At 45.0% G+C, this 12,165-nt stretch overlaps 1 protein-coding gene across 10 annotated transcripts in view; it reads left to right on the forward strand.

Annotated features, from left to right (window-relative positions):
- Positions 1-12,165, forward strand: part of LOC119148106 (rap1 GTPase-activating protein 1-like) — a 50,281-nt gene that overhangs the window by 26,513 nt on the left and 11,603 nt on the right. For 7 of the 10 annotated variants that reach the window (XM_037387774.1, XM_037387773.1, XM_037387776.1 and 4 more), the window contains 8 exons: positions 501-630; positions 1,171-1,326; positions 3,616-3,687; positions 3,871-3,957; positions 4,507-4,641; positions 6,168-6,314; positions 7,528-7,631; positions 9,945-10,058. In XM_037387774.1, coding sequence (XP_037243671.1) covers positions 501-630; positions 1,171-1,326; positions 3,616-3,687; positions 3,871-3,957; positions 4,507-4,641; positions 6,168-6,314; positions 7,528-7,631; positions 9,945-10,058 — 945 coding nt within the window. Of the gene's footprint in view, positions 1-500; positions 631-1,170; positions 1,327-3,615; positions 3,688-3,870; positions 3,958-4,506; positions 4,642-6,167; positions 6,315-7,527; positions 7,632-9,944; positions 10,059-10,394; positions 10,442-12,165 lie in introns of all 10 variants that reach the window. The other 3 variants (XM_037387779.1, XM_037387778.1, XM_037387780.1) reach the window with 3 other exon arrangements.

The raw sequence follows: 12,165 nt of genomic DNA on the forward strand, positions 1-12,165 counted from the left end.
CAGGATGCTCTTGTCAGCCACCATATCTGGGAACAAGTTGGAGCTTTGGTCTCTGCTGGTATTTTCATTTAAAGGTCTCCTGGTCTCTCAATCTGACCCATGGTACCAGTAAAGAATAATGTTATTTGACTGTGTGAATGCATGTTTGTTTTGTGATGGTCAGGGTGGGTGTTGTTTTAGTCTCCTTCTGTGGGGTAGCCCATCCTTTCTGTAGTTGTAAAAGATGGTTTTTGTTGCTCAGAAGAGTGCCAAAGAAAGTACCTCCTTTGAGGATCCCTGGTTTAGCTTCATAGATTTTAGCAAGCAAGGATGCTCCTTGGCAGAAACGTTGTGCAGCTTCAGTCAGTGCATTTGTTTTGGGAAGATGTGGTGCCTCACTATCACTGATTTCTTAAAAATTACCTTTGATAACATCGATGTACCATGCTACTGTTACTGATACTGTCTTTCTTCTCTCCACTCTCTCCCCTTTGTCCTGCCTGACCCATGGACTTTCTCAGGTTCCGGGGAGGCTTGGATGTCACCAGAGGTCAGACGGGCACTGAGTCCGTCTATACAAATTTCCGGGGCAAGGAAATCATGTTCCATGTGTCTACAAAGCTGCCCTTCACGGAAGGAGACTCCCAGCAGGTACTGGAAGGAGAACTGAGGCATGTGACAGCCTGGCTAAGAGATGAGGGGTGTTTGCTGAGGGACAGCGAGGAGGGGGGAATGCCAAACTGTGTAATGTGGGGAATTATGGCTGGAGTAATGGTAAAAATAGAGACGAGGGGTTTGGTTGAGCAGAGGGGTTGGGGATGCTAGGCAGCTGGTGTTTGTGTGGCATATTAAGACACGGACCCCAAGCCAGTGAAGAAGTGAGATCGTTTATTGCGTGCATAAGTGCTGATTATATACAATCACTTATCTACCCAAATTCTGCCTTGGAATGTGCCTACGTGCAGCAAAGCACCTGGGAATATGTCTACATGTAGCAAAGCAGTTGCTCCTTACGAGCTGTTCACGTGCTTGCGGTTTCACGGCCAAATTTGGCCACTTATCTGTACACTAACAGCTCTGCCAATTCAGCCTTGTTCCTCTACAAGGTCAGCTTATTTTCCTCCCTTACATTTGAGGCCCATTGTATCTTTTTCTGCTTTTTTTCACCTGCCTTTATTTTCTCCTCTCCAGCTTCAGCGAAAGCGTCACATTGGGAATGACATTGTAGCCATCATCTTCCAGGATGAAAGCACGACTTTTGTCCCTGATATGATTGCTTCTAACTTCCTCCATGCTTATGTGGTAGTTCAGCTCACCCACGGCACCACTGGGAACACCCTCTACAAGGTAAACGGAGTCAGTGTGTTCCTCTGTACTGACTTGCCATTGCTGATCCTCCAGGTGGAAACCTGTTCTTGTGCCTCCGGGAGAGGTGCGGTTCGGCCAGCTGCCATCTGACCTGTTGAGTATCTACGCATGAAAGTAGAATGCAGTTGCATGTTGTTCGAAGCAGCTCATGCATTCCTGAAGCTTGACACTTGGGAATTGAAGCAGGATGAGTTCAGAATTCAGAAAAATTTTGTTTACATCAAAGAGCATGAGGCACAATTGACCCCATTGTGGGGGATGTCTTGCTTGCATTATACAAGTCGGTAAAACGCATCCACGTCCACGTGGCTTGTGCCACACCGCGCTGTGATGAGAGAGCGCGTATGGCCGGAGCCTGCAGGGCAGATACAGCTGCTTGGTCTCACCTGTGGAATCCATAGGAGGTACATCTGCTTTTAGGGGTCACCAAACTGATGCCCACCTGTCAGGGAAGTGCTACCTGTCAGGGCCCTCCAGCTGAAAGAAGCCCTGCTAGGACATGAATTCACTATCTGCAGCCCTTGGACATGGCTTTTTCCCTGTCACACACCTCTGTATGGGTGTCTATATAACTTTATGTTCAACTTAGTCACTCTGAGAGAGCAGAAAATACATAGAAGCTTGCATTCTGTGGTGGATTTTCCATTGTAGCAACATTTTGATCAAAGTGCTGTGTCTCACATTACGTAGCAATGCTGATTTGGTGATGATGAGCCCTTATGCCTTGGAGGTCTACAAGAACACCACGAATATAAAAATTTGGAGAGGATCCCCATCTCCTCTGCCACGAAGGAGGGTGCTGGAGCAGGACAGCCACCCTACATGGCTCCCGACACTGTGGGCAGCCAGCTCTGGAGGGACACGATGGCCTCATGCTGATCAGGGGCGCGGGGCCCCATTTCTTCTCTCACCGTCGGCTCTGTAGGGTGCAGGAATTCACTGGATGGCAAGAGGAAGAGCTGGGGAAGCTCGCCATTCGTCTTGTCTCTTCCTGCTATTGTTTTCATCTTTGCCTGTCTGCACTGCCACTCTTTGTGTCTGTGTAATAGGGCTGCTTGTGTCTTTTCATGAAAAAGTAGTCCTGGTCAGGACCCTAGAGCCCACACAGAGTTTTCTGCAAAGGCTTTTGCAAGGGGGTTTTAACTCATTCTGCCTTGAAGCACTCGAGTACATCAGAGACTGCAGTTTGGGAAGACTTTTTTCCATCTGTTGTTCCATTTGCTTCAGCTTTAGTGCCTAGTGGTTAATTCGGAATATTAATGGAATTTATTTCTTCAAACTAATTTTTGCAATCACAAAATTAAAAATGCAAAGCAGGATTTTAACTGGTAGATGTCTATTAGGAGGGAGAGGGAGGCCTTGTAATTAGGGAGGCTGGCCTGCAAGGTGAGAAACCTGATTTAAGCTCAGGGCCCTTCTCCCTCCTCTTGTTAAGCTTGTGCCTGGCATTGCCTCTGTGACATTTACACTGGAGTGTTATTTTGAGGCAGTTGCTGTTATTATGACATTGTTCCCTGTTGTATGAAATGGCAAGTAATGGTATTTTTCCATCTCAAACGTGACAAAAAAAAGCCAACTGTGAAATATTCTTAAATGCTGTATGTATCTGGTAAGACAGCTGCATGTAATTACAGGTAAGTGCTGTGAAGAGCCAAGTGACAGTATGTAAAAATTGAACTGCATTACAGTTTCTTTTTCTGGTATTGGTATATCAGGTAGGAGCATGTTTTGTTGTTTGTTTGTTGTTATTTTTTAAAAAAAGCATGCATTTCCATATCTCTTACTGGGAAAGTGCTTTTGTATGTGAACCACATGTGACTTAGAGAGGTGGTGTCACTGAGCTAGCCCCTTCAGCGTGCAGTGCATTTCCACTGAGGAGTCTGTCAAAAAAAATAGGTCAGTACAACCATGTTGACAAAAATTCTTCTAGTGGAGGTAAAGCTTGCAGGCTGAATGGAAGTACCTTAATTTTATATATTTTTTTGTTGTTCTAAACACTCTGGTTATTATTAAAAGTATTTATGAAAAATATTTTTTTAAAAAGCAATTGGTTCAACTGTTTTTTGTTGCTTTTACTGTGTGAGCATCTAGCTTACTGAATTTCTGCGGGATACATCAGCACATCCATTCATGGAGTGCAGAAATAGATGGGTGCACAGGACAGCATGTTAGATCTCTTTTGGCTATGTAGATGATTCAGGTGGGATCAGACATACCTTAGCAGTTTGAAGTTATGATACTTACGTTTTTCTCCTTGTATTGTTCCAGGTTTCAGTCACAGCTCGAGACGATGTCCCCTTCTTTGGACCCCCTCTGCCAAACCCAGCCATATTTAGAAAGGTTCGTTTCTCTGTTCCAGTGTTAGATGGTAGGGATGCGATACACAGCCCTGTGTTCTGGGTCAGTACTGCCAGTCCAGCTAGAGGACTTCGGAGGTCTAAAGAGTAGTAAGGTAGAGCTTTTCTCATGGGATATTTTTATTACTGTTTTCATCTCCAGTCTAGTCTTCATTTTGTCTTGTAGAGCGCAGAGTTCCGCGAATTCCTCCTGGTCAAGCTCATCAATGCTGAGTACAGCTGCTATCGAGCTGAGAAATTTGCTAAATTAGAGGTGAGTCTATTACCTGGTTGCTTCCCTTTAAAATTATAAAACTGTATTACTGCCAGATTAAGAAAAAGTACAATTATTTACTTTCTTCTAATTTTGTGTTGCTTAAAACAGGAAGAGTAAATGTACTTATGCTCAGCTATGTGATGCTTCCTTTGTGTTTCACAGCAGGCATGATAGAATATGAACAGGTACATTCTAAGGTAAAGATCTAATGGTCAAATAAGAATGGGAATGTGATGCGTACATTTTGCTGGAGGAAATTCTGTATTACCTGAAACTCAGTATTGTGCTACAGGATGCGTGCAGATACAACTGGATTTTGGTTCAAGGCACCAAAATCCTGTTCCAGACTCTGCTGCTTGACTGATCTAGAAAAAACATGCCTCCGTTGCATCACCTGTAAAAAAAGTACTGATGTCCTTTATGACTTGCTTTAGAAAGCGTTTAAAAGTTTGGGTTTAAGGAGAATGTGAGACATTGCAAAAACGAGGGAAAAAAGTCTCTCCACTCCCAATGATAGCTGTGTTTTCATTCCCAATGTTGATGCAGGAAAGAACCCGGAGTGCCCTCCTGGAGAGCCTTTTTGAGGAGCTGCAGCTTCGCAGCCGCAGTATGATGGGATTACCCATAGGAGAGGATGACAAGATAGAGAATGGCAGTGGGGGCTTCCTTGAGAATTTCAAGGTGAGCCATAGAGGACTGATTCCTTACCCAGTTGCTCATGCTTAAGCTCATCGTGTGTCCCTCCAAGGAATATTGGCCCTGCTGACCAGCTGTGCTCAGGTCATCTTGCCATCCAGCAGCCTTTCTTTAGAGCATCTTCAGCTGTGCTTCACAGTATTTCTCCAGTAAAGACATTTCCCTCCTGCCTGTGCTCCTTCCTACAGAGCAACAACATAGTCCAGAGTGGAATTCTGTCCTGTCCCTGAGAAGTCAAACTCTTTATGGGTCATGTTGGCATCTGGTGTCAGATGGGGTTTCACTCCATGACTTAGAGAAAAAGGAGTGTTTGCAAGAGGAATTGTAATAACTAGTAGGAAGCAGCTTTCAGTGCCTACAACAGATCTCTTCCAATTAATTTTCATTACAACTGAAGGAGTTGGAAGAGCCACTGCAAGGCAATTTTAACTTACCTGCAAGTGTACTGTCTAGAAAAACTGTGATGCTTTATTTACCCTCCAAAAGCCAGAGTTAATTTACCTTTGTTCTATGTAGATGATGCTTTTTTTTTTTCCTAATAAATCAGGACTGGGTGACAGAATTTACTTTGGAAAGTGATCAAGATGATAAAAGAAAGCAAAGGTTTATTACAAACAGGCAAACTGAGGTTTGAACTGATTATACACAGAGAAACGTACATCACTTTCCTATCTACTTCCCCTTTCCCACTGCTGTGGGAAGTGCCTCGCCACTTCTTTTGTATAATAAGTTACCTGTCTGAACAGAGGAATGTATTACAAACAGCATTTCTTCAGACGACCACCTTGTATGGTAGGCTGGTCAGAGTCTTTAAGGGCTGTGAAACTAATCCATTCACATATAGGTTTGGTAGCCATACGTGTAGCTTTGATCAGAGCTGGGGTGCTTTGGTGAGGTGTATTTTTATGTACGATCAGTCTACTCCTGCTAACCAGGAGTTTCATACCCATCCATGGCACACCCTAGTGATCCCCAGATGTCCTTTTCTGACTTCAGCAGATGCTGTGATTCGCATGTCAATACACAGGTGGCCTTTGTAAAAGGCTGAGTAAACTCAGAAAATGGCTTTTTCAGATGCCTCAGGTTTTGACATGGCAGCTTTCCCCTTGGACCCAGCACTCAGGTTCATGCAGGACTGAACCCCACAGTCTGGAGGAGGAGGAGGAGGTTGATTGTGCGTGTTGCAGCCTGTACTGGGTGGGATGCTCCCAACACTGCTGCCTTACTCAGTGTGCTGTGGTGCTGGTCTGGAGCCTTCACTTACTGCAACAGGACAAGGGAGGGGACAGTAGAGAACCTAGCTGAGGGAGAATCCTTCCCTGGCAGCCAGCTCGGACCAAAAGTGGGCAGCATCCATGTCCGTGCCTGCTAGGAGTTGGGGCTTGTGTGGTTCTGGTGTTGGTCTGTCCCAGCTCTCCACCCAGCCTGTGGTGCAATTCGTACTGCCCTACCGTGTGCATGTCTATATGTGTACCTGTGTTTGTCTGTTTCCCTGCCTCCCTCCTGTTCAGCGGGTGATCAGAGGCCGCAGCCAGAGCCTGGATACCATGGGGATATCCATGAGAAAGCAGCAGCCGGCCACCCTGCCCAGCCGCCCCACTACCGCTGGCCTTGCCCTCAGCCAGAGTGTCGCCGAGGGCCCTAAGGCCATTGCTGCGGTAAGGTACTTGGGTGGGTTCTAAGGAGAAACCTGGCATACCTTTTTGACCCACCCATACATTTTATTTCTCTTCCCTTATTAGTTTGCCCTCTTGTCCTGCTGTGAATCTTTTTGCTGTGTCGCCCCACTTCCCAAGTGGTGGCAGCATGTGGTGCCAGCTGTTTTGTCTGTGCCGATATCCAGCCCCAGATTGTCTGTAAACTAGAGCCGAGATTGATGCAGATGGGGGAAAGAAAGCCAAAGGTGGCTCTGTGTCAGACATCTGTCCTGGATTAGGTCCTCTGTGTTGCCATACCTTAAAAAAACATGTGCTGTGGTTTGACTAGAATGGTGCTGTACTGCCATATGGCAAGAGCTGAGAACTCGAGCTGTCCCATTTCCTTCAGTCCCACTAGACAGGCTGTTTTCTGTAATATCAGCAGGTGCACAAGTTTATTCAAGGTGCTGTTTTGCTGTAAATAGCATGTTGGGAACAAACAGCAGAATTAATAGTTTGGGGTGAGAGAAAGAGTGAATATTTCTAATCACTATCAAAGTCTTTCTTATCTGATAGGGACACTAAACATACATGATCACCGTGAGCGTAATAAATTCATGACAGATGGTTCTGGAAAAGGATCTGTGCTTCTGATAGTGGAAATATGGTTACCTTGGCCAAAGTGTATACAGCTGATTGCAGTCTCTGCACTAGCAATGTCAATACAGGCAAACTAAAAAAAAAATAAAATAAGTAAATCTCTGAGTAAGCCAAGAAGGTGCCTTCCAGTGAAGAAATCTCTTGGTGACCCTTTGTACACATTCTTTATCTCAGGACAACAAAGGCACAGAACTGAGCTGGGTTTCCTGCTTCCTTCTCTCCTTTAACTCCTGGTTTTCCCTACCTTTCTGATTCTGCCTCTCCTTCTGTCATACTATGGGGATACGTCCCTGCCTGGGCCTCCTTCTCTGCACACTGGCTGTGTATCTTGTTCTGCCTTTGTTCCTGTGTCCCGACGTCTCTTTCTCATAGCCCCTTTGCAAGCTCTAGCTTCCCATTCTCACTGACAACAGGTACTCCTGCTTGCATGGAGCTGGGCTGTGCTCTTGCATTGCAGAGCAGAGGAGAGGACCTGATCAGCATCACAGACTCCCTCTCCCATGCTTCCAGTTCTCCACAGCTTTTCCTGTCTTGTTCCCCTCCACCCTTTCTGTCACACTTTCCTTTTTTCTAGTCTTTTGCCTTGCCTGGTAGGAGCCCATCACGTACTCGAGCCAGCCGCTTCCATGGGCGACGGAGTAGTGCCATTGGTATTGAGAACATACAGGAGGAAAAGAGGTATGAGCCATGGGGAGAGGAGACAAAGCAAGGGAAAAAACAGAAGGAGATGAGAAAAGGGAGGTATAGAAGGGCAGGCAGCGAGGGCAGTCCGTGCAATCGACAGGAATGAGAACTGAAATGGAAATGGTTGGAACAGGAAGAAAAGCCCGATCATCAGCTAATGGACAAATGGCCAAAACAAAATAAAAAAAGGACATTTGGGAATGGGGAGAATCAATATTTAAGGAAGAAGGGAAGAGGTGGGTGGAGGAACATGGTAAGATTGCTATGAAGCATTGTGCAGTGTGATCCAGGACTCTTGATTCTCCTGTTCTGTTTTCACCACTTTTAGATAAGAGTTGGAGGAAAGGATTTTCTTGGGAAGGGGGAATTGGGTGCTTGATTGTTTGTTTTCATGTTAAAAAGTTAAAATAGCTAAAACTTACGATATCTTAAAGGATTTTTTTTTAAAAAAGTCAAGTCAAAATGACTAGTGTTTAAATTGGGTGGTCTGAGAAATAATTATAAAGGGGTACCATATAAGTTGTAGGAGTTATATGGCATATTTGACTGAATTGTAACCATTCAGAAGTTGTCTACTGGTCCTGAGAGACTGGTTAGTTAAAGCAATAAATTTATCTCTGCTCTAGCTGTCTCAAAAGTCACATGAATGCTCTGCATCTAACATGCTGTTTTCCCAGTTGCAAGAATTCCAGGGAACAGCTTAGAGGCTCAGTGTAAAATGGGAGAAGCCGTCTTTAATGTAGAAACTGGTGATTTCACGACAGGAAGAATTACTACATTTTCCCTTCTTTCCATTTATTCTGTTGGGCCTTTCCTTAATGAGGTGCCTATGACTAATCTGGATAAAAATAGCATAGAACTTTCTTTGAGACAAATAAAATCTTCTGAAACAGCTTCCCTGTAACAGCCTAAGCCAACACAGTAGCCACAGCTCCTCATTACTTTAAATAATTTTTTACCTTATGCAGCTGTGCCCCTCAATCCATTACTTCATGTACAACATACTTTATCCCCTTAGAAGTTCTGTAAAAGTTTTCTACAGTAACAAAACCCCTTGAATTTCTTTTCTTTTTTTTCCTGCTCTTTGCTAGGAGGGAGTTGGTAAGCTCTTGGGTTTATTTTGGTTTCCTTTGGCTTATTTGCAGTCTTAGATACAAGGAACAGTGAGCCTTATCTTCTGTTTTATGAAAGACTGACTGGGTGGTTCTTGAAGGTTTTACTGGCAGCTGGTCTCTCCGAACAGCTCGTTGCTACTGGAAAGCAGATGTATTTCCCTTGCCCACTGTCTCAACTACCCCATCCTGCTCCACTCCTTGGGAGGGCTCAGATGCTTAGTTGGACCCTTCGTGGAACTGATTCAGCCCATTAATCTAACAGAAAAAGTCTCAACTTACTCTTGTTGGTTAATTGTCTGCCAGATTCTGCTGTGAACTGGCTCCTAGGGGTGTCTCATGGGTACCAGCATGGGTGGAAGCACCCTGGACAAGAGTGATGGAGGCTGGAGCAGCCCTCTCTGGCAAGGGTGAGCTCAGTGCCTCATGGGCGACTTCGCCCTGCAGCTGTGGTTGAATGATGTGCAGAGGCTTTGATGGCAGAGCTGGCCCAGTCCGGCCGGCTTGTTTGCGTGTCATGGAAATTTCAGGGTTGCCTTAGTTCCAGGTTTGTTTTCTGTCATGACAATTCCCTGTCTTGCAAACCATTGTTTGAGCACAAGTGAGGGCAGGAGACACTGTGATGTGAGGGGCACGGGTAGCACCAACTGGCCAAGGGAGCAGAGGAGGCACTTTGTGAACTCCATCACTGAAGCTACAAAACCAACTCCAAAATATCTGAGTTTTCCAATCCTTAATTAATCACACCCCACTTTTCAGTTACTCACACAACTTTCTTCATAAGTATCTTCACAAGTGCTAGTAGCAATAAAACTATTGTAGCCAGCCTGAAACAGTGAAATTTGCTGAATTCTTTTTCTTTATGCAATAAATATATAAGCTTTCTAATCAATGCTAAAGCTTCTTAAGACCAATGCAATGGGGAGAGTAGAAGAAGTAGTTGAAGAATTACTATTTAAATTAATGTACAGTTTTATATCAATTCAAAAGGAGTTTAAAGTTGGCCATTTCTAATCTATTGCCCTCAACAGGTCACATCTAAGGAATCTGCCCTTTTCAGCACAACCACATTTGCTTCCCTTCCATGTGTATATGAGAGATCCAGCTTTGTATCATGGCTTGTAAGGAAGTGTTAGAAGAGATAGAGGTTAACTCTGGTCCTGGGATGTAGCTGGTTTCTCTTTTGTCCCAGCAGAGATGCTGCAGAGAGGATACAGAAAGTGCTGGACAGTCCAGGAACTTTCTTTGACCTGAAGTCTGATGGATCATCCAGTCCCAGCTCCCCAGAGTTCCCCAGCAGGAAGAGCAAGTGAGTTGAAAATAATTTTAAAATATTAAGTACACTCACTGTGTCTGGTATTTGCTTAAGTGTGGTGCATGTCTTGCTCTGTGGGAGGCTTTACTGAGATTGTGCATATCAGGCATTGCAGCATCTTAAAAGTTAGATGTCTGGCCGTGGCACAGTAATTCAGAGCATGTAAGTAGAGAACTTGGCTTTCTTAAGCAGCCAGTGAAGAATGACTGGACTACTTAAAAGTGATTTTGGCTATATCTGTACTGTATTGTTAGCTTACATCCAACAGGATACGCAAAGCCCTAGCTGTCCAGTTATCCATGCTTACTCATGTGTATGTTTCCTCTATAGTTTGCTCTGGAGTGATTTTGGAGCTTCAGGGAGAAGCTTGGACAAGGGTATGTTGTGGTGTTGGGTTGTACTCAAGTTCTGCCCCTTGAAGCAGGGTTCATGCTGCTGCTCCCCACCAGCATGACCCAGCCTGTCTTCATCCCTCCCAGAGTATTACAGCAGGGTCTTGTGCATTGCCCCTCTGTTTCGCTGCTAAAGCACACCGCACCCAGCGTTCTCCTGCCAAACACTTCCTGCAGTAGCCTGCAAAATCGTTCTTCAGTTTCTGGTGGTCAAAAACTGGAAAAATGCACTTTCCTGGTAGTGCAGCTTTGTTATTGCTAAGCTGTATTATGCTGGGATGTGATCCTATCTAGGATACTCCAGGTCTTCGTGGAAACCACACGTTTACATTTACAAGACTGCAGAGCAGCCTGTCTCTAAATCCAGGACTGCAGCTGGCTTTCTGGAGCAGCTTGCCACACCTGATTTTTTTTCACGAGAACTTGCATGAGACCTGTGGCAAAAAAGGCAATAAGTACTTTGTGGTAGGGCATGTCACTGGGACTGGGGCTACCCTAAGACAATTTTGAAACGTGCCCTAGAACCAGGCCTCTATGGCTGTAGTTGCTCCAGATGCCAGACTGACAAGGAAGGACCTTCCTTCTAACTAGACCTAATGCTCCCTAAGAATCACAGGCTGGTGACTAACTGCAGTAGCCCAGCTCCTCAGTTGTGCCTTGTAGGACTGCCCAGAATTTTGTCACAGCCAAGGTGCAGAGTTCTGGCAAGTATGCTTTTGTGATACTAGATTTAGGGTTGGGTGGGTGTCCAAACCTTTGGTGGGGAGGAGGATGGGAGCACAGCTAGGAGATAGAAACTATTTAAGACGCTAGCTCTAACAGCCAAGGACAAGAGAAAATACAGGACGTGAATTGCTGACTGGTCAGCAACGCCCATCTTCCAGCATTACCACATCATTCCATCTCCCCTTCCTCATCTTGCCTGGGACCTTGTTAGAGAACTGGAAGTTCCTGGCTAGCCATGGGTGAAGGACTTGCTCCGATTAGGTAGCTGAGATAACTTTTCATAATCAGCAAGAATTTTGCCTAGTAAGAAAACATCTCGTAGCTCAGCTAGTGCTGCTTACCCTACTGTACAATGTGTGCGTGTCCTGGGGGAAAAAAAAAGAAAAAAAAAAAGATGAAGCTTTCTTGCCATCTGTTCTTGATTTCTGTGTTTGGTTGTGGCTTCCCCCACTTCCCAACACCCATTTTCCATTCATCAGCTTAGGAGGTGACCCAGCTGCAGTTGGTGTCACATGCTTTCGGAGAGCGAACATGGCATGGGGTTTCACTCAACAAAACTTGCATGAATATTGTTGTGCACATGAGGCATGACCTGTATGATTTGGCAGTCTGTCTGCTTCTGCCCCCAGGATTCTCTCTATGCATCTTTTTCCAGTCATGGACTCAAAACCACTTGTACACCAGAAAAAGTTTCTTCACCATTATGGTGGTTTAGCCCATTTCTGGACAGCTGGTTTACGAGGTGGGATGTAGCATGGAGTTTTGCACAACTGGTGATTAGCCAGCTTTAGTTAGAGCTGTGATCTAGTAGCGTAGTGTTAGAGTTGTGACTTCATAGTCAGAGACCATCCGATGTGCAGTCATACCTTCTGCATTGTATCGGGGACAGGGGTTCAAGGCCGTGTAATTCCACGTAAAGCACACCATTTTCATCATAATGGTATTAGCATTCTACTGGAATAGTCTATTCATTGTTAATTGTG

This window comes from Falco rusticolus, chromosome 5, assembly GCF_015220075.1.
Source record: "Falco rusticolus isolate bFalRus1 chromosome 5, bFalRus1.pri, whole genome shotgun sequence".
Taxonomy (NCBI): domain Eukaryota; kingdom Metazoa; phylum Chordata; class Aves; order Falconiformes; family Falconidae; genus Falco; species Falco rusticolus.